This window comes from Mchenga conophoros, linkage group LG11 (assembly GCF_057382185.1).
Source record: "Mchenga conophoros isolate Kocher_MC1m ecotype Shallow Benthic linkage group LG11, M_conophoros_male_GT1.1, whole genome shotgun sequence".
Classification (NCBI taxonomy): domain Eukaryota; kingdom Metazoa; phylum Chordata; class Actinopteri; order Cichliformes; family Cichlidae; genus Mchenga; species Mchenga conophoros.
In genome coordinates this window covers 28228358-28247689 of record NC_140536.1, presented here as the reverse complement: position 1 = coordinate 28247689, position 19332 = coordinate 28228358, and the positions used below count along the sequence as shown (strand labels likewise).

The 19332-nt window shown below is 42.3% G+C and overlaps 1 protein-coding gene across 2 annotated transcripts in view; it reads left to right on the top strand.

Annotated features, from left to right (window-relative positions):
* The window catches only part of galnt1 (UDP-N-acetyl-alpha-D-galactosamine:polypeptide N-acetylgalactosaminyltransferase 1), a 56747-nt gene extending 45547 nt beyond the window's left edge, over positions 1-11200 (top strand). For both annotated transcript variants that reach the window (XM_085292224.1, XM_085292223.1), the window contains exons 9-14: positions 2205-2322; positions 2656-2836; positions 4426-4565; positions 4664-4762; positions 4885-5019; positions 8853-11200. In XM_085292224.1, coding sequence (XP_085148350.1) covers positions 2205-2322; positions 2656-2836; positions 4426-4565; positions 4664-4762; positions 4885-5019; positions 8853-8999 — 820 coding nt within the window. In that variant the 3' untranslated portion in view covers positions 9000-11200. The remainder of the gene's footprint in view (positions 1-2204; positions 2323-2655; positions 2837-4425; positions 4566-4663; positions 4763-4884; positions 5020-8852) is intronic.
* Positions 11201-19332: the final 8132 nt, after the last annotated feature.

Sequence of the window (19332 nt, the reverse complement as noted above, 5' to 3'; positions counted from 1 at the left end):
CCGTCCCTCTATGACCACAGTCTACCTATGCTCTCATCACTGCTTCCAGCAGTTCACGATAGTATATTGCGGCATTAAAGCCAAAAGTTTATTTTGTGCAATTGCATATGGACACGTTTACACACAGGAAGCAGTTATCTTTTCCAAGTTGCAGTTGATGAACACAGGTTACCGTTTCAGGATACTAGTTTATTTCTGTATTTCACACTCGCTTTTGTCAGGCACAAAGACACAGAAACAGCACAGCGGTTGAAAGCAAACAGCAAAGTGTTTTGTTTTTTTTTAATCTTTCTTATCATGACTCAAAGGATAGATAAGCCTCATCCCGTTCATAGATGTTTTAAACACTGACACCTGCTTTTACGTAGAGAAGGAGCCACCCAGGACCTCTGCTCACACTGTGAGCTCCTGGCTGCCCAGTTCTGCATAAAACTCACTGATTGTGATATGTCGCCTAAAGGCCTTTACATTCTTTAATCAGAAACACTTAGGCACTGCGCCTAAGCCTTCCTATAGCAGACAAAAATCCTGAACTCTTTATCTTTTTCAATCCCTGTTTATTCTATGGCTGCTACAACAGTGTATATGTTACCATTCAGTTTGCTGCTGCAGTTCATCATAAGAGGTTCTCAAGGCAGGAATACTGAAAGAATAGAGTGAACTTTCAACTTCTGTTCAATGCAAGATGTTTATGTAAGATTGTGTTTTTTGTTTTGAGGGGCTTTTTTTGTTGTTTGTAGACCTTGGAACTAAAATCAAGAGCTTATTTTTGCCTGTCTATCATCTCTTTTTCCTGCTCTTGTTTCTAAGCATGCTTGATGCCAATATTCAAGGTCACACACACACACACACACACACACACATAATGTAGCTTATGTAACACCCCGCGCCCCCGATTTCGGTTGTTTTTCTCAGTTCTGCTTGACAAAATTTTCCTCAGGGTGTCTTTTAAGTGGCCTAAAAAACAAAACTGGGTTGTTGTGTCAGGGCAGAAAATTAATTTCCACTAATGACACGATTTACATAAAAACCCTGTTCTGCCACAGAGCGCTTTCACATTATTGCACGTATGGAGTTTGCAGAATGAAAAAAACTGTAACGAATAATGCTGATGTGGTTTCAAGCTTCCACGCGTGCATTTGCTGGGGGAATTTCTCTTCATTAGACGATGCAAACTGCAGGTCTTTTGCTGTCACTCTCTGAGGAGCTGCATATGTTGACAGCAGAGGAGGAAATCAGCAGCTAAGCTAGTTATTATGGGCTCATCTACCTTGTAATTTACGGCAATGTGCAGAAGTCTACTCACTTGGGAAGGTTGTATTTGCCACTGTTGGACTTTAAAAAAATACAACAAACAGAAAAGATCTGAAGAAATTCTCTGAACTTGCTAAATGTGTCATTTTGATATTGTATGCTTCAAACACAAAGCTGAGTATTACCTGCCTTTTGATGCTTTATACAGTGGCAGTGTTCGTTTATTTCAGTCTTGTGATATGTTGAGATGATGAACCACGCTTTTATGTACGTAAGGGCCGGTCCCTGTTTAGATAAATGACTTTAATTAGAATCCAGGATTTGCTGTAAATTAGTGGGTTTTCTTTGTTTTACTGCGACGTGTTTGAGTGTCGTAGAAAAAAGTGATTTATTGTAAGCTGGGGCATTTAGAAAGCTTTGATATCTCTTCAGGAAAAAAGGAAAGGATACATAGATCTGTTGTGTTGGCTTCGTCGTTATTGTCTTTTGTTATAAAGCCACATTTTACGAACTGTTTGACGAACTGTTTTTCCATTTCTGGGTTGCTTATTATTTCCCGCTCTTAGCCAATTGCTGGTCATACACCATCAATCTGTGCACGTTCAGGATATGTTTGTCTGTTTGTGTTCTTGTAAGAGATTTTAAGCAAAAGCGAAAACAGGCAGTGGAGAAGAATAAGCTCTAAAGAGGAGGAAGCCGTTCTGTAAGCGGGAGGGAAAATGGAAAGAGGTCTCGAGGCCGTTTAACTCTGACATGACTGTCACAGCAACAGAGAAGAGAGGAGAAAAAACAGGAAATCAGCAAATAACAGGGAGTGAGAGGAGTGAAATATAAAACCCTGATGGAATGTGTACATACTGGATGACCTTTAAAAGGCCGGCCGTCAGTGATTTAAGTGGCACTAACCTGCCTTTCTCCTAATTTACCTTTTCTCTGATGTCTCTGTTCAGGACTCCCACCATGGCAGGCGGCTTGTTCTCCATAGACAGAGATTATTTCCAGGAGATTGGCACATATGACGCAGGCATGGACATCTGGGGAGGAGAGAACCTGGAAATCTCTTTCAGAGTGAGTGAACACACCCACTGACAACTGACATGACTCTATTCTTCCATTCAGAAGTGTCAGCTAGGGTTCAAAAACACACACAGATGTTACACCTCTAGATTGACTTCACTGAATAAATTGTTGACCTGACTAAGACTTCGTCAGACGTCATCCCGGCTGGCGTCGAGTCAAATTTATTCAGACTGGCACAGCACAGCCGGGACCAGTCTGCGTCATCCATCTCCCAGCTGAGTTCACTGGTCTGTCTTAGCTCGTTCAGCGCCCAGGACTTACAGTGTGTCTACTCTGCAATTTATTCTCTAAATTAGTGTTGACAAGGCTTGTTTCTCATAGATTTGGCAGTGTGGCGGGACGCTAGAGATTGTCACGTGCTCTCACGTGGGTCACGTCTTCAGAAAGGCGACGCCCTATACGTTTCCCGGAGGAACGGGACAGATCATCAACAAAAACAACCGGCGTCTGGCAGAAGTTTGGATGGACGAATTTAAAAACTTCTTCTACATCATCTCTCCTGGTGAGTTTTGCCACATTTTGTGTGTTTGTGTGTGCGCGTGTTTGCGTTCATGTATGTGCTCGTGTGTGGAGGTTAATCTCTGTGACAGGTGTGATCTATCCATTAACCCGCTGACTGCGTGATATTGCAGTGGTGACCCAACAGTGCAGGATGGGGGGAGGCGGGGAGTAATTTCACGCTACAAAGCATGCGTTAACTTGCATGAACACACACACACACACAAGCTTGCAGCAGAAAAGCAACCAAAAGAGAAGCAGAGCTACTGAAATGAAGAATATTTTTAGATGCGAAGCACCTCATGGAACACATTTATACCTCTCTCACTTTTGTTGACAGGGGGCGCTCTTCTGTCTTTCTTACGCTTGTTTCAATAACCTGACCAGTTGTATAATAGAGGTCTTACAGAGCTGGAAGAAAGCATCAGCCCTAATTAGATCAGTTCCCGGGCATAACAATGAGATCATAATTCAGTTCTGTTTTATTGAGTTTTATTTATATATCACCAAATCACAGCAACAGTGGCCTCAAGGCGCTTTATATTGTAACACTACAGTAATAGAGAGAAAACCCCAACAATCAGACGGCCCCTATGAGCAAGCACTTGACAATAGTAGGAAAGGAAAACTCTGTTTAACAGGAAGAAACCTGCAGCAGAACCAGGCTCAGGGTGAGGCAGCCATCTGTTACGAGTTGGAATTAGACAAGGAAGACAGGACAGAAGAGAAACACAGATTAATAATAACTAAGAATTAAATGCAGAGTGGTGTATAAAGAAATAGAGTGGAAAAAAGTGATTAAAGTTAAGAAGAAACACTCCAGCCCTAACTATAAGCTTGATCAAAAAAGAAAGTTTTAAGCCTAATCTTAAAAGCAGAGAGACTGTCTGTCTCCTGAATCCAAATTTGATGAGCTTTTAACCTGAATGGATACATGAAAGCACAGATATAAGGGAAAGTTATAGTTGTAATAGTGGCCCAAAGTTAAAAGACAAAGCTAATAATTGAAGTAATTGAGTGCATGATTTCCCATGGTCCCGTCCTGCTGACTGAGTATGTAAAGGTACTGTACTGAAAAAACAAGAAGTGGACTGTCTTGCTAGACGGGCCAGACTTCACTGAATTCAAGCCAAAGGGCCGCACCGTTTCTAAACACAATTCAATCATAACTCAACAAAATGATATGAGTAGCATCTCAGCGTTACAGGGTTTTTGTTTTTTTATTTGTAAGCATAAAACACATAAGTAGAAACTGGACCTCCACAGTGTGCTAGCTCCATTTTCGATGTAGTTACTATCAGTTATTATATGAAAAAGATGATTGACCTCCATTGCTCTTCATCAGGCACTGTTGTTGTCATTGTTGGGTCATTTTCAGCCCAGGTGTTACAACTTACAGTATTTCATGTTCTTTTCCAAAAAAAAAAAAAAAAAGCGATTTAGCAGTTTTGAACGTTTGGCTGCTTCAGATCAGCATGTGGGTTTTTTCTGCTCAATCCTAACACAGTTTAAATAAAGCTTATACACACGGGGGGAATGGCAGCATGCAGTGTTTTGTTTGACCTTTTTGTGTGTGTGTGTCTGCGTGTCCAGGTGTGACCAAAGTAGACTACGGTGACATCACGTCTCGCACTGCTCTGAGGCAAAAGCTTCAGTGTAAACCCTTCAGTTGGTACCTGGAGAACATCTACCCTGACTCCCAGATCCCTCGGCATTATTACTCCCTGGGAGAGGTACACTCGCTCACACAAGCAACACTTGAATCTGTATGGATCAAACGGTGTGGGTGTATATTCAAGCAATGAACCTGCTTCCTGTGTGTTTGGCTCAGATCCGTAATGTGGAGACTAACCAGTGTCTGGACAACATGGCCCGCAAGGAGAACGAGAAGGTCGGCATTTTCAACTGTCACGGGATGGGAGGCAACCAGGTAACAGAGAAATAACAAAACGCTGTAACTACACATGAATTAAAGTGTAAATGTTGATCACTGTTGACATCAGAGTTATTCTCGGCACAAAAAGAGAGAAAGTCTGTGGGTGATGTGTGCAGGTTTTCTCCTATACGGCCAACAAGGAGATCAGGACAGATGACTTGTGTCTAGACGTGTCCAAGCTAAACGGACCCGTCATGATGCTCAAGTGCCATCACCTCAAAGGCAACCAGCTCTGGGAGTACGACCCTCTGGTAAGTGGAAGACATAATAAAAAAAGCATTTTCTCAAAGTGATTCTGAAAAGCTGGTTAATATGTTCATCACCTGGACTGTTAGAAGTCATTATTATCATCTTATTATAAAAGCAGCCTGAAAAGCCTTCAGTTAAACCACAACACTACAGTTAAAGATCATATTTCTCCCATATTAGCTTCTCTTCAAAGTTTAAAATCTTCCTGTTCATGTATAAAACCTTGAACAATCAAGGTTTTGCCTACTAGGGGTAATTCTTATTTCTTTTTTCTGAACTGAGGGGTTTCTGTCAGATTTCATATTTATGCCTGCTTCCAAAATAAAACAACAGCCAATGAGGGTGATCTCTGCCTGTACAGCTTACCTGGGCTACCAGTGGGAAAAACATTTCTAATGGTCGACAGAGCATTTCTGTAGGTTTGGAAACTCTACATTAAGGGTACAGAGGAGGTCATCAGATGTTGTCTTTTTGTGAAAACTGGAAGCTGGTGTCAGGTGACCCTGAAGACTTCCTTAATTATGCAGCAACAGGCCTAGGATGCTGGGAGGTTCCCATGATGCACTTTGTCTTCTTCACCACTGCTGTATTTAATCATTAGTAATTATTAAACTCTGGTTCTCTCCCATAGTGTGTCCTTCGTCCTGCCTCTCTCTTTCCTTCTCCCTGACTGTTGGGGTTTTCTCCTGAATGCTGTAGGGTCGTACCATTATACTGTAGGTTTATAGCTTACAGTATAAACACACTGAGGTTATTGTTATTGGGAGTTGGTGCTATATAAATAAAACTGAATTAAATTGAATACTGTGAGCTCTCACAAAGGTCTTGACAGGCACAGAAAATAGTTCATTTACAGCAGGAAAACCTAGGACGTTAAATTCCCTTCCAACTGTATTTTTAAGGCACTTTAAAACAACAACGGCTGACACAGTGATGTATATTAGAAATAAATAAAATAGAAAGACAATAAAATATAATGGGCACAGCTCTGCTCTGCTGTGCTCTGCGACACACTGTCGACCTGTCCACGGTGTACTCTGCCTCTCACCCTTTGGTAGCTGGGATAGGGCACAGCCCACCCAGCACGATAAACAAGGATGGATGGACAGTAAAATGGAACTAAAGGGTGCAAAACGACACAAGTAAAAATGACCATCATACAATAAAAAGCAAATGAGATCAATGTGTCACACTGGGTCAAAGCCCAAAGGGTATAGACAGTATATTATTGGGCAGTGTAGCTTCCTGTGAGGGTCCCGGGTCTGAAACCTAGTGAGTTTTGAGGTTTATGGACTTTGTAGTTTTATGTTTCTTGGTTTTGTTTGAGTTTACATTCATGCAATTTTTCCATTGTTCTGTTCTTAGTGTAGTTAGTCTCTAGTTTTGTATATTTTCTCTTTTGTGTCAAGTCTTCATCACCCCTCTTGTTAGGTTTGTTTAGTGTTCAGTTTTACTTCCCCCAGTCTCAGTTCCCCCCTGTGAGTTTCAGTTGTGTTCCCACGTGTTTCCTCTCTGCCCCAATCACCCTTCTCTGTATTTATAGTTGCAGTCTTCCTCTTTGTCGTTGTCTGATCGTCTGTTTATCCCTGGTTTTGCTCTGTGTTCCTGTTCCTTTCCCTCATTAGCCTGTATTCCCCAGTGTAGACTGATTTTTAGTTCCTAGTTTTCCAGTTTTCCACTTTTTGTTTACCTTTTGCATTCAATACCAGCTCACTCTAAGTTCACCTGTGCCTGCGTCCTGCCTCTTCACAACATGTAGTCTCACAGAGCCTATTTAAATTGCAAAGACAATTTAGTCCATTAAGATAAGATAAGATAAGATAAGATAAGATAAGATAACTCTTTATTGTCATTGCACAGTCATACATAGTACAGTAGTACAATGAAATTGGAAAAACTGTCCTACGTCGGCACTACATATAACACAACACGACACGATATGACACATCACAACGTAACAAACAACACAACACAGTATATTAACTTAGTATAAAAAAGAAGAATAAGTGTATGTGTATTGCACACTGTTATTATTGCACATTAATTATTATTGCACCTTGTTATAAATATAAATATTATTGTTATCATTTTAAACATTGTTACCTCCCCCTAAAAAGTCCAGGGAGGTATCCAGTCAGGTCAGCTATTTACATTGATCAGGGCTATTGCCCTGTTGTAAAAGCTGTCCTTGAGTCTATTTGTTCGGGACCTCAGCAGCCTGAACCTCCTGCCAGACGGCAGCAGCTTAAACACCCGGTGTCCTGGGTGTGTGCAGTCCTGTAGGATTCTGCGTGCCCTCTTGAGACAGCGAGTGCTGTACAGGTCCTTCAGGGAGGGAAGGGGATGTCCAATGATTTTTTGGGCCATGTTGATGACCCTCTGGAGTGCCTTTCTGTGTGCTGTGGTGCAGCTGGAGAACCACACACCGATGCAATATGTCAGCACACTTTCAATGGAGCAGCGGTAGAAGACGGTCAGCAGCTCCTTCTTCAGGTCCATTTTTCTGAGGATTCTCAGAAAGTGGAGACGCTGTTGGGCCTTCTTTAAGACCGCAGAGGTGTTAGAGCTCCATTGGAGGTCTGTGTCTATGTGCACACCCAGAAACTTGAAACTGGAGACCCTTTCCACGCACTCCCCGTTGATGCTGACAGGCTGCAGCTCGGACTTCCTCCTTCTGAAGTCAACTACCAGTTCTTTTGTTTTGGTGGTATTGAGGTCCAGGTTGTTGTCTGCACACCAATCTGACAGCCTCTGAACTTCAGCTCTGTATGCAGTCTCATCTCCCCCTGAGATGAGCCCCACCACAGTGGTATCATCTGCAAACTTGATGACTGTGTTGTCTGGGTGTGAACTAACACAGTCATGTGTGTACAGAGTGTACAGTAGGGGACTCAGTACACAGCCTTGTGGAGAGCCGGTGTTGAGGCTGAGGGCTGAGGAAAGATGAGGCCCCACTCTAACTCTCTGTACATGGTCTGAGAGGAAGTCTCTGATCCAGCGGCAGGTGGTGGAAGGAAGTCCAATTTCCAGCAGTTTATCTATTAGTCTGTCCGGGAGTATCGTATTGAAAGCAGAGCTAAAGTCAACAAAGAGCAGCCTGGCGTAACGGCCCTGCACTTCCAGGTGAGAGATGGTGGTGTGGAGCGTTGTAGCAATGGCATCTTCAGTTGATCTGTTAGCTCTGTATGCAAACTGGAGCGGGTCGAGTGTGGGTGGCAGGCAGGACATGATGTGACGTCGGACCAGTTTCTCAAAGCACTTCATTATAACAGGTGTTAGAGCAACTGGTCGGTAGTCGTTGAGGCTGCTAATGTTAGTACGCTTTGGCAGTGGCATTACCAAGGAGCCGCAATAGAAAATGCTCTGAAAGTTATAAAAGCTCATTCTGATTCTTTCAGAATGAGCTTTTTCCAAAGCTGGAAAATGCAATATAAACAAACAAATAGTCACATTGTTAAAAATGCAAATTAATGTTCATGTAAATTCACATAAACACGCTGCTTTGCAGCAGTTTACAGTTAACTGTGAGCAAATCTATCAAAATGGATTTTAAATTAAAATATAAATAATGAATCTTTTCTAATCCCAGTGCACGTAATTCAACCTAGCATCATTTCTTGCCACAGTTTGGAGATATATCATCGTTGACTCGTTACCCAACCCAACCACAGCATTTACACCACAGAGAGCTAAAACTGAGCCTCATAGACTCGCACAGCAGAATTTGATATTCAAAGTATAACAAAGTCCATGTGCTGTTTTAACCAAAAAGACATTTACATGTTCCTTTAAATGAACCTTTCTAAAGAGTGATTTGTGTTTTTGTGCTGTGCAGAAGCTGACCCTGATCCACGTCAACAGTAACCAGTGTCTGGACAAGGCCAGCGAGGAGGACAGCCAGGTGCCCAGCGTCAGAGACTGCACGCACACACGCTCCCAACAGTGGCTGCTCCGCAATGTCACACTACCAGAGGTCTTCTGACCACACTCCTCACACTTCCAAATGCGCACATTCACACACACAGCGGCCCAGAATAAGAAATAAAGGCGAACGGATGTGATTTTATTTTTATTTTTCCAGCACCAGGAATGAAAAAGACTTCCCTACACTGGGATTTGGGAAGGAAGGAGGACAGATTGGACGGTACTACCTCTGCCGGACGTCAGAGGGAGGAGAGCGTACAAGCCTCCTTAAAGCGAGAAGAGAGAAAAGCCTCCCTCTGAGAGAGACGATGGCTGTTGTTTTACATTCATTTTGTTTTGGGGGTTTTTTTAAAGAAAAAAGAGATTTTAACCGCGGAGAGTTGACTCGCTCACATGCGCGAATACGAGGAACTAACTGGTGGAGTCATCACAGCTTCCCCCGGACAAAGCAGTCCACCGCTCAACTCATCACTTAACGTTTACTGACTGCCTCTTACGAGAGTGTGTGCACTTATTTGTGTGTGTGTGTGTGTGTGTGTGTGTGTGTGTGTGTGTGTGTGTGTGCGCGTGTACTGAGATGAATGTATGCTTTGAGAAGGGGACTGAATTCCTTGTTGATTTTCTTTCTTTTTTCATGTTTGTTTTATTTAATTTTTTATGGATTTTGAAAATGTACTCCTGTGAAGAAGGTTGTGCACGTGTGCATGTGTGAGAAGCTGTGATGTGTGTGTGTGTGTGTGTGTGTGTGTGTGTGTGTGTGTGTGTGTGTGTGTGTGTGTGTGCGTGTGCGTCAGAGCCAGTCCTATGGTCTTGCAGCAGTGTGTGTCTCCCTCTGGTGTTACAGTTTAGCATTTCATCTTACAGGCTGACGCCTCCGTGCAGAGGGACGACGCATACACACAAAAAAACAAACAAAACAAGAAAGCGATCACGAGGACCCGACGTCTGCCGTCAGCAGAAATCTAGAGATAGAGAATTATGATGTTTGTGATATCTTAAGATTTCTATGTCCAGTTTTTACATGGCTTGTCTGTTTCTACTGTTTCAGTAACCCTAGTTTGTCTGTACGTCTCTGTTGTCTTTAAAGATATTTAACATAGAGCTAACACACACACACACACACACACACACACACACACACTCAGAGGATACATGAGTCTGTTACTGATGTTCACTGCCTATTGTAGTGTTCAACCACGTGGATCTCCCCAGTAAGGCACTACATTGCCACACATAAACACACAGACAGACACACATGCTGTATACATATAGGAAAAAGGCTGCCTAAGCCTGATACTTCAGTCCATTTTTGTCATATCGTCTTCTCAATGACCTCTTAAAGAAAAACAAAAACACTCCAAGGGCTTCTTTCCTCCAGCGGAGTGTGTGGATGTTTGCATTTGTGTGGGTGTGAGCGTGTGTTTCTTCAGTACTAATCCCTGTTTACTAGAACAAACGGCACTCCGATTCCTCGCTATTGGACGAGCAAGCACCCGTAGCATAGACTGGCAGCAGATTAGCATACCCCTGCTTCCTCCGCCGTACTAAAGGAGCAAAACGCTGTTATTTTTTACACAGAGCCGGGTTCCCTGCACTCCCCCTGCGGACATATCTACAGCAGGAACGTGGCACCGCTATGAGAATTAATCAGGGACAGAATAAAAGCTGTAGAGAGCCAAAAGGAGGGAAAGGGTTGAACTGTGTGATTACAGAGAGCACAGCAGATGACATATCTTAATCCATTACTACATTTCTCTCACTTGGCAAGCGCACCTGCAGCATTTCACTATTCATATCTCAGTCAGAGGTAGACAGCGTGTCTTTTTCATTTCCACTATCACGCCTTCTTTATTCTTATTCTTTGTTTTTTTGTTGTTGTTTTTTTTAATCGCTTCTGCCGCTGCGAGTCAGGGCACCAGAGGTGATTTCAAAAAAGGATTTTTAAACATTTCAGCTTCCTCCAATGGAGGAAGGGTTTACACAAAGGACACGACATCAGTTCATCTTCGCCATGGACATGGCAGTGAGTGGAGGCCATCAACAGGTTGTTTTTTTGGGGTTTTTTTTTCATGTCTGATCGAGTGACTGTGGTGAAGACGTGAGAGTTTTTTTGATTGTAGGACAGACGGGGGAGCGTATCGATTGTTCTAAATTCGGGAGTCGGGTTAAGGGGTGGGTTTGAAATGAACTGACATGTCCAGGCTTCCACACTGAGCTGATCCAAATGTAGAAAATAAAAGTGAAAACGTTTACAGAAAACTTTGAGGTGCCTGGTGATTTCTGCCTCCTTCTGTCTCCACAGACGCACCACAAACCCTAACCCTTAATTACGTAGCCCAACCAATACTGAACTTTTACAATGATGTTTATAACCGAGAGTTTAAAAACATCTAGCACTTAATTAAAAAGTAAGTGTGCAGACGCTCAGTAATGTCATAATTACATATACAAAAATGGAGGTTCGTTGTCTGTGTCTTGAAATTTGTGTCTACGGTTGGTCTCCCCTGCCAAAACACATTTTTATTTACTTTAATATATTTCTTTTTTACTTTATAAAAAAGTGGCTTTTTTTAATTGCTTTGAATTGTGTATTGCAGTTTATTCTTATGATGCTTTTCCTGATCACTGGAATATTCCATTGCTCGCCATGTGCACCGTACAAATAACTCACTTGTGTGAAAAGGCAGGTAATAACTTGTGGGATCTTAAGCGCCAGCTGCTTTTTAAATTCCCCACGTTCCCCAAACTAAAATGGCACAGGAGTTCAAACTTTGGACACATTGCACAGTACTGTATTTTGCACAAACTGCTGTCCACAACGATGAGTTCACTGTACTTCTTACTGTTAAACTGAGGAAATCTCGGGTCCTGGTAGTCATGTGCTCTGGAAAAGTTAATGATCCAGAGTTCCTGGATCCAAATCTGCTCTGATGTCCGTGAGAGTCATGGATGTGGAAACGGCTAGGTCCACCTCACAAAGGCCCAGTGCCCTTATTCTGATGGGTAATAGCTAATTCACTGACACTAGGGGGACCCACACAATATTACAGATAGCGGAGAGTGGTTTTAGTGCAGCTGCCCAGTATAGATTAGCTCAAAAGCTCTAGAACAGGGACGTCAAACTCATTTGACATTGGGGAGCCACATGCAGCCACTTGACCACTAAAAGTCCTGTTTGTATCAACGTAAAGAGATATTTTAGTATTAGAAAGAAAAGCGCAATGGCAACAGTACGTCTCAGTTTCTCTGCATAACAAAGAAATGCTGCTGCAAACAAATGAAATCTCACTACGACTCTTTTGGGCTTAAATAAATAAATGTGTTTTTATTAATGACAGAAAATCTCCTACTTTTAAAATGACTACAGGTCTTATCCTACTATGGATTTAAACATTGAAAGTTTTTAAAACTGAACATTTTTAGTAATATAATAACAAAAGTTTTTGATTTCCTTCAAGAACACTTTTTTATAGTATCTGAAATATTTGCTGATTCTAGTTATTGCTATCATAGTTTTTATTACATATTGATTATGTTACATAAGAAATCCTGAATTAACAGTCTGTTGCCAAACCCCTTGAAGAACTGAGTGGTTAAAAGATGGAAGCGTATTCACAGACTCCACTGTTCACTGGGTCTGAGCTGAGATCGGCGCTGCTGGAGACACTGGTGGGTGTTGAAAAGATACATTTCTGCTCTGCTAGAAGTGCTGCAGGAGCGGTGAGTCTGGACCGAAACATCAAGATAAACCTGTGGGGAAGAGGCTGTCCTCGGTCCTGTTCATAAACACCGCAGGGTAGTGTGAATGTAGCCGAGTCGGGCTGCAGAGTGTTTTGTGGAGAGTGGATTATTTAAATTCCTCCACTTGATCTGCTGAATTATTCATTTGTCAGGATTAGGCCCGCTGAGAGCCACCAGGAAGACATATTAGACAACAGCGCGTTGCATACTCATCTTTGATAAACGATGGAATTTGTTTCCTGAAAGCATCTCTGTGGTAAATAAAGCACCGGGGCGAATTCATAATAGCGCAGCTTCTCTGTCTTCAAGAAGCAGAAAAAGACAATCGGCATCTCAAAGTTTTGTGGTTTTGACAAAAGTGAGATTATGAATCTCTCAGCTGGTCAGAGAAGCAGAGGCTCAGGAGCAAATCTCTCTGCTCACGTCAGGTCCAGCCTGAAAGGAGACGCCTGTGCTGTGGTTCTGAAGTGATTGTGCCGTTCAGGAGATTTCGAGCTCGCAGAGACTTTGCTCCAGTTTATGTGCAGCGTTGTGAGTTCATGGGAGCTACGGGAGGAGTCTTTGATCTGAAGAAGTGAAGCTGAATTGAAGCCCAGAGGGAAACCGAGAGAAAAAACAGAATATTGAAGTGCGCTTTGAGCAGCAGAGTGAATTTATTAACTTAGAAGTCTGCTCATCAAATGTGTTTGTTTAAGGCTTTTGTTGATTTTTATCTATGGAGTCGTTTTTTTCTGTTTTCTGTTTTGTTTTTTAACCAACACGCTACGTTATTGAAGTGCTGACTTTCAGCTTTAATTCAAGGGGTTTAACAAAAGAAGAATTGCATTAACGGTTTGGGAATTACAGCTCTGTTTATACACAGTCCCTCATTTTTATAAGAAATGGGAAAATTACCATAATTATAAGAACTGCTTTTAGTCTTGGACTCACAGACATCACCGGGTGCTGTGTTACATCTCTGCCAGGCCTTTACTACAGTTTCTGCTTGTCTCTGGGTCTCTCTGTCTTCAGTTGTGTATTTAGTAAATGAAAAGCATGCTCTACTACAACTCTTCAGTTACGATTCATGCACACGCCATTACAATTCCTCCACCATGTTTGACAGATGATGTGTTATGGTCTAAGGATCTTGGACAAAAAAGTGTCTGGACTTCTTTAAGTTTCTTGAAGACACTTCTTAAAGAAGTCCTGATGCTTTTCTTTCCGAGCTCCTTGGACTACGATGACCCGGATGACTGAGAACCTTCACAGACATGATGTGTTATGCTTCACATCATGAGCTGTTTCTCTCCTGCATTCACACTGATGACACTGTCTCTTGATTGGAGACCCCCTCAAGAGTGCTGCTGACTCAGTTAGATGTTGTGAAGTTGCTTTTCTTAACCAGAATTCTGTTATTGTGCACTTCAGTTGTTTTCTGTGGTCTTCCAGACCTTTTGGAGTTTGTCGGTGCATTCATTCTTTGTAAGGATGCGCTAGATTGTTGTTTTGGCCTCGTTTAAAGTTTCTGACAGAATTAGTTTTTGTTTGTCAGCCTAATGATGGTCTCTTTTACTTGCACTCGACATGTATTTGGACCTGATATTGAGATTTCCAATGAAAAGACAGCAAAAAAAACGCAAGTTTAACACTTAACCAAGTGTTTAACACTTAAACCAAGGTAAGAAAAAGAAAATCTGTTTTCTCAGTTTGGCCCAGGACTGAATGAATTCTGTTTGTTTTTTAACAGATAAACAGTGTAAACCCTGGAAGCCTGTGGTTTCAGTGAAGATCAGCAGTCTGGTGGGGGGGATTATATCTGCTGTCATTTCAGATGTCACTCTGTGCCTTTTGCTACAGCACATCAAATGCTGTGCGGTCTGCGTGTGTTTAACACTGACACTTTAGAAACCACCTTTATCAAGTGGAATTAAATTACATATTTTCATTTTATGAAGAGCTTCTTTTCTTTCCAGTAACAAACAGGAAAAAACCAGTGTTACGATTTCACTATGATTTAAGAGCGTGACGACAGGGATTTAATCAGTGTGTTTAAATAGACCGACTGTTGGCTTCAGCAGCAGCCGGAAAAGTGTGGATTTGATATTTATTCTGTCCATCTGTCCTGAGCTGTGCTGACACATTGACAATCTGTAAAGCCTTCACAGAACAGATGACACGATCTGACTCAACTCACACAAACACAGAGGGAGGATTTCATGTCTGTTTATTCAGGAACTTTATTCTTTCAGCTTCTTGGCTACTTGATATTAAACGCAAATCCCCCCCATCTTACTTTTTAGACAGGTACTCATATGTTACCAGTAATTCACTGCTTGCGATTGACTCTTTCTCAAATGTGTCTCAGAACAAAAACAAGTTCAAAAAAAAGAAAAATTCCACATATTTTAACATGAATTTTCGAGACTAATATCAGACACTGTTTGCTCATTGATCTTTTTCTGCCCTCTCATTCAGCAATCACACAACCCTCCACACAAGCTGAGTTAATGTTTGCTTGAACTCCGTGATTTTTGCACACGCAGTAGGAACAAAAGCCAAAGCAAATATTTTCTTTAAAGAACAGATCTGACTTCATTTGAGGGCTTAAAAATTAAATGATTCATCACTTATATACACTGATACCATAAAAGCCTCCAAAATAAAACCCAAAACTCTTTCTGACACAGACACAATTGAGATGACCTGCTGAAGTTCAAACTGAGCACCGGGTGATTTAAGTGACTTTGAACGTGATGTGGTTGTTTCTGCCACACTGGAGTTTTTCAGAAACTGCTGATCTGCTGGGATTTTCCCACACATCTCTGGGGTTTACAGAGAATGGTCCAGAAAAGAGAAAATACCCAGTGAGCAGCAGTTTTCTGGGTGGAAATGCCTTGGCAATCAGAGCTGATAAGAAGGTAGCAAAAACTCAAATAACTACTTGATACAAGAAAGTTATGCAGAAGAGCATCTCTGAGCACATATGTTGAATCTTGAAGCAGATGGGCTACAGCAGCAGAAGACCAGACCAGATGCCACTACTGTCATCTAAGAACTGAGGCTACAATTCACACCCCACCACCAAACAGAAGATTAGAAAAGAGTTCCCTGATCTGATGCAACACTGGGATAGTAGGGTCTGAATCTGGTGTAAAAACATGACAGCATGGATCCATCCTGCCACATATCAGCAGTCCAGGCTGCTGCTGGTGTGATGGTGGTGGGGATATTTTCTGGGCACACTTTGAGCCAGCCGAGCTTAATTTAAACAGGCTACCCAACCATGTCCATCCCTTCATGACCACTGTGTGTGCATCTTCTGATGGCTGCTTCCGGCAGAAAACACACCAAAATCAATTCACCTCAAACTGGTTTCTTGACCATGACAGTGGGTTCACTGTGCTCAAAAGGCCTCCACAGTCCACAGTGAGTCCCATCAATCTCAGAGGAATGTTTCCAACTGCTTTTTGAATCTGTGCCATGAAGAATAAAAGCAGTTCTCTATCATATCAAGAACAGAGTGGAGAGTCTCTCACTCAGAGAACCAAGGTTACAATGTAACAGTACGATCTGAAGGCAAAAGGAATCCCAACCCAGTACTACCAAGATGTACCCAATGAAGCCCCCGGTGAGAGTAAATACATATTATTAAGCTTTTAAAATGAGTGTGATAACCAGTGTTGGGTAAGTTACTTTAAATTAGCAACTGAGTTACATTACTAGTTACTTCTATCAAAAGTAATTCAGTTACTTCAAGTTACTCGTTACTTTCAAAGTAACTAGTTACTAGGGAAAGTAACTTTGGTTTTACTCTGAATTCTCTTGTTAATGTGTTTCTTCCATAACTTTGCCAGTCTTCTAGCTTGCTTACTTGCCACAAGTGCACTGCGCCACCTACCAATAGAAATGAAAAAATAATGTGCACATTTCCACGAGAGAAATCCCACGCCTGGACCGTCATTGTGGGCGACCGTGGCTCAGGGGGTTGGGAATCGCATCTGTAACCGGAAGGTCGCCGGTTCGATCCCTGGGCTCTCTGTCCTGGTCGTTGTGTCCCTGGGCAAGACACTTTACCCTACCGCCTACTGGTGTTGGTCAGAGGGGCCGATGGCGCGATATCGCAGCCTCGCTTCTGTCAGTCTGCCCCAGGGCAGCTGTGGCTACAACTGTAGCTGCCTCCACCAGTGTGTGAGAGTGAATGAATAGTGGTATTGTAAAGCGCTTTGGGTGCCTTGAAAAGCGCTATATAAATCCAATCCATTATTATTGACTGCTGCCATGATTCTAGCCTACGTCACAGCGTCATGTGCGCCTTTTACATCCAACACAAAAACTGCAGTCGTGGTGCTTTCGATTGTACTCAGAACTCGGAAATTCTGCCTTCCGAATAGGAAGATGTAGGTAACACCAGACTGCAGATGAGCTGCATACAGGGCTGGACTGGGACAAAAAATCGGCCCGGGCATTTTGACTAGAGACCGGCTCACCAATATAGGAAAAATCATAAAGCCTTTGAATGAAAACAAACACTGTTGTGACAGTGATGTACACTGTTCTGATGGTATATATATATGCATCAATCTATCAATCGTTTGTTGTAAAACTCAGATAATTATTTTTTTAAAGCTAGATATTTTAAATGAGAATAAGAAAGAAAAGTACTTCTTTGTGTTGTCTCCCCGTTAATGCCCTACATGGACCCCCTGGCAAAACTTTGCTAGACCCGCCCCTGCACAGTTACCAGCTGTCAGCTACATAAAAAAAGGATCCTGGTGTTGTTTGTCTCTCAGAAACAGTTCATAACTTCCCTTCAACTCATTCATGTCACCTAAAAGGTAAACCTGTTTCTCCATCACCTGTTCAGCTCTGATGATTCAGTAAGGACGTCTCCTGGTTTCATCTTCATGTTTCCCTCTCACCACATAACCAAACCGATATCATGACCAGCAGCTTTACAGCTGTGGCTCCAGCAAACATCAGCTGATACTAGAAATTAATATTAAATAAATTCTAACAACAGCTGATACTAGAAATTAATATTAAATAAATTCTAACAACAGCTGATCAAGCTTAAACGTGCTGCTGTTGTTTAACACGACCTCCACTGGTTTATTCTTTCTGGCGCAAATTGGGCGATAAATAAACAAGAGAGAAAAGCCGATCAGCTGATCATTGATCATTTTCATGATTGAAGTAGAAACAGGAGAGGGAGGGGAGAGAATGAGAGAAGAAGAGGCAGCTGTGCAGCAAAGACAGAATAACTCCAGCTTTGTGTCTTTTTCATTGTAGCTGAAGTCCGGGACAAACTGCATTCTTTTTCACCTCAATACGAAACGCTTAATATTTTCTCTTAGGGGACGGTTGGCAACTCTAATAATTAACCTTATGAACAAAATAAAGTTCAACATCAGTAACATCATAGCACCCACCCAGCTGTATAGAAACTCAGTCAGGCTCGCTAGTACCCAGTATGAAAAAGTCAGCATAACGAAAATAAACTCCACCTAAACTTGGTTCATATCTGACCCAGATGGACTGCAGGTCATAACTTCTTACCTGAAGTTCAGTTCACACTTGGACCAGCGGCTGCCTCGGGTCTCTGCTCCTCCTGCCTCCCCTTCCCTCATCCACCTGCTGGCCTCCACCGCTTGCTGATGTTACTGAATCTGTGGAAGCTCCGCGACAGCCACCGCACGAAGTAACGAATAACGACCCTATCTAAATCCCAGTAACGACTAACACGTTCCTGATTTTGGCATAATAACTAGTTACCGTGCTCGTTACCACAATAATAACGTCGTTGCTGTAACACGTTACTTAATAACGCGTTAGTCCCAACACTGGTGATAACACATTTCAGATAAACATTACACATTTAAAGGGTGGGCCTTTTATATGGATACACGGTAATAAAATGGTAATGCTTGGTGATATTAAAGTCCTGTTTGTGGCACATTAGTATATGTGAGGGGGCAAACTCCTCAAGATGGGTGGTGACCATGGTGGCCATTTACAAGTCAGCCAACTTTTGTTTTTTCAATAGGAAGAGGGCCATGTGACACATCAAACTTATTGGTAATGTCACAAGAAAAACAATGGTCTGCTTGGTTTCAACGTAACTTTATTCTTTCATGAGTTATTTACAAGTTTCTGACCACTTATAAAATGTGTTTAGTGTGCTGCCCATTGTGTGCTGCCCACTCTTCACACACTGATAGCATCACCGCAGGAGAAATGCCAGCACAGGCATCCAGTATCCGTAGTTTCAGGTGCTGCACATCTCGTATCTTCACACCATAGACAATTGCCTTCAGAAGACCCCAAAGATAAAAGTCTAAGGGGGTCAGATCGGGAGACCTTGGGGGCCATTCAACTGGCCCACAACGACCAATCCACTTTCCAGGAAACTGTTTATCTAGGAATGCTCGGACCTGGCACCCATAATGTGGTGGTGCACCATCTTGCTGGAAAAACTCAGGGAACGTGCCAGCTTCAGTGCATAAAGAGGGAAACACATCATCATGTAGCAATTTCAAATATCCAGTGGCCTTGAGGTTTCCATTGATGAAGAATGGACCCACTATCGTTGTACCATTCACATAAAAGTTTGCCTCATCACTGAAGAAAATCTTCTGCGTGAACTGAGCGTCCTGTTCCAATTTTTGTTT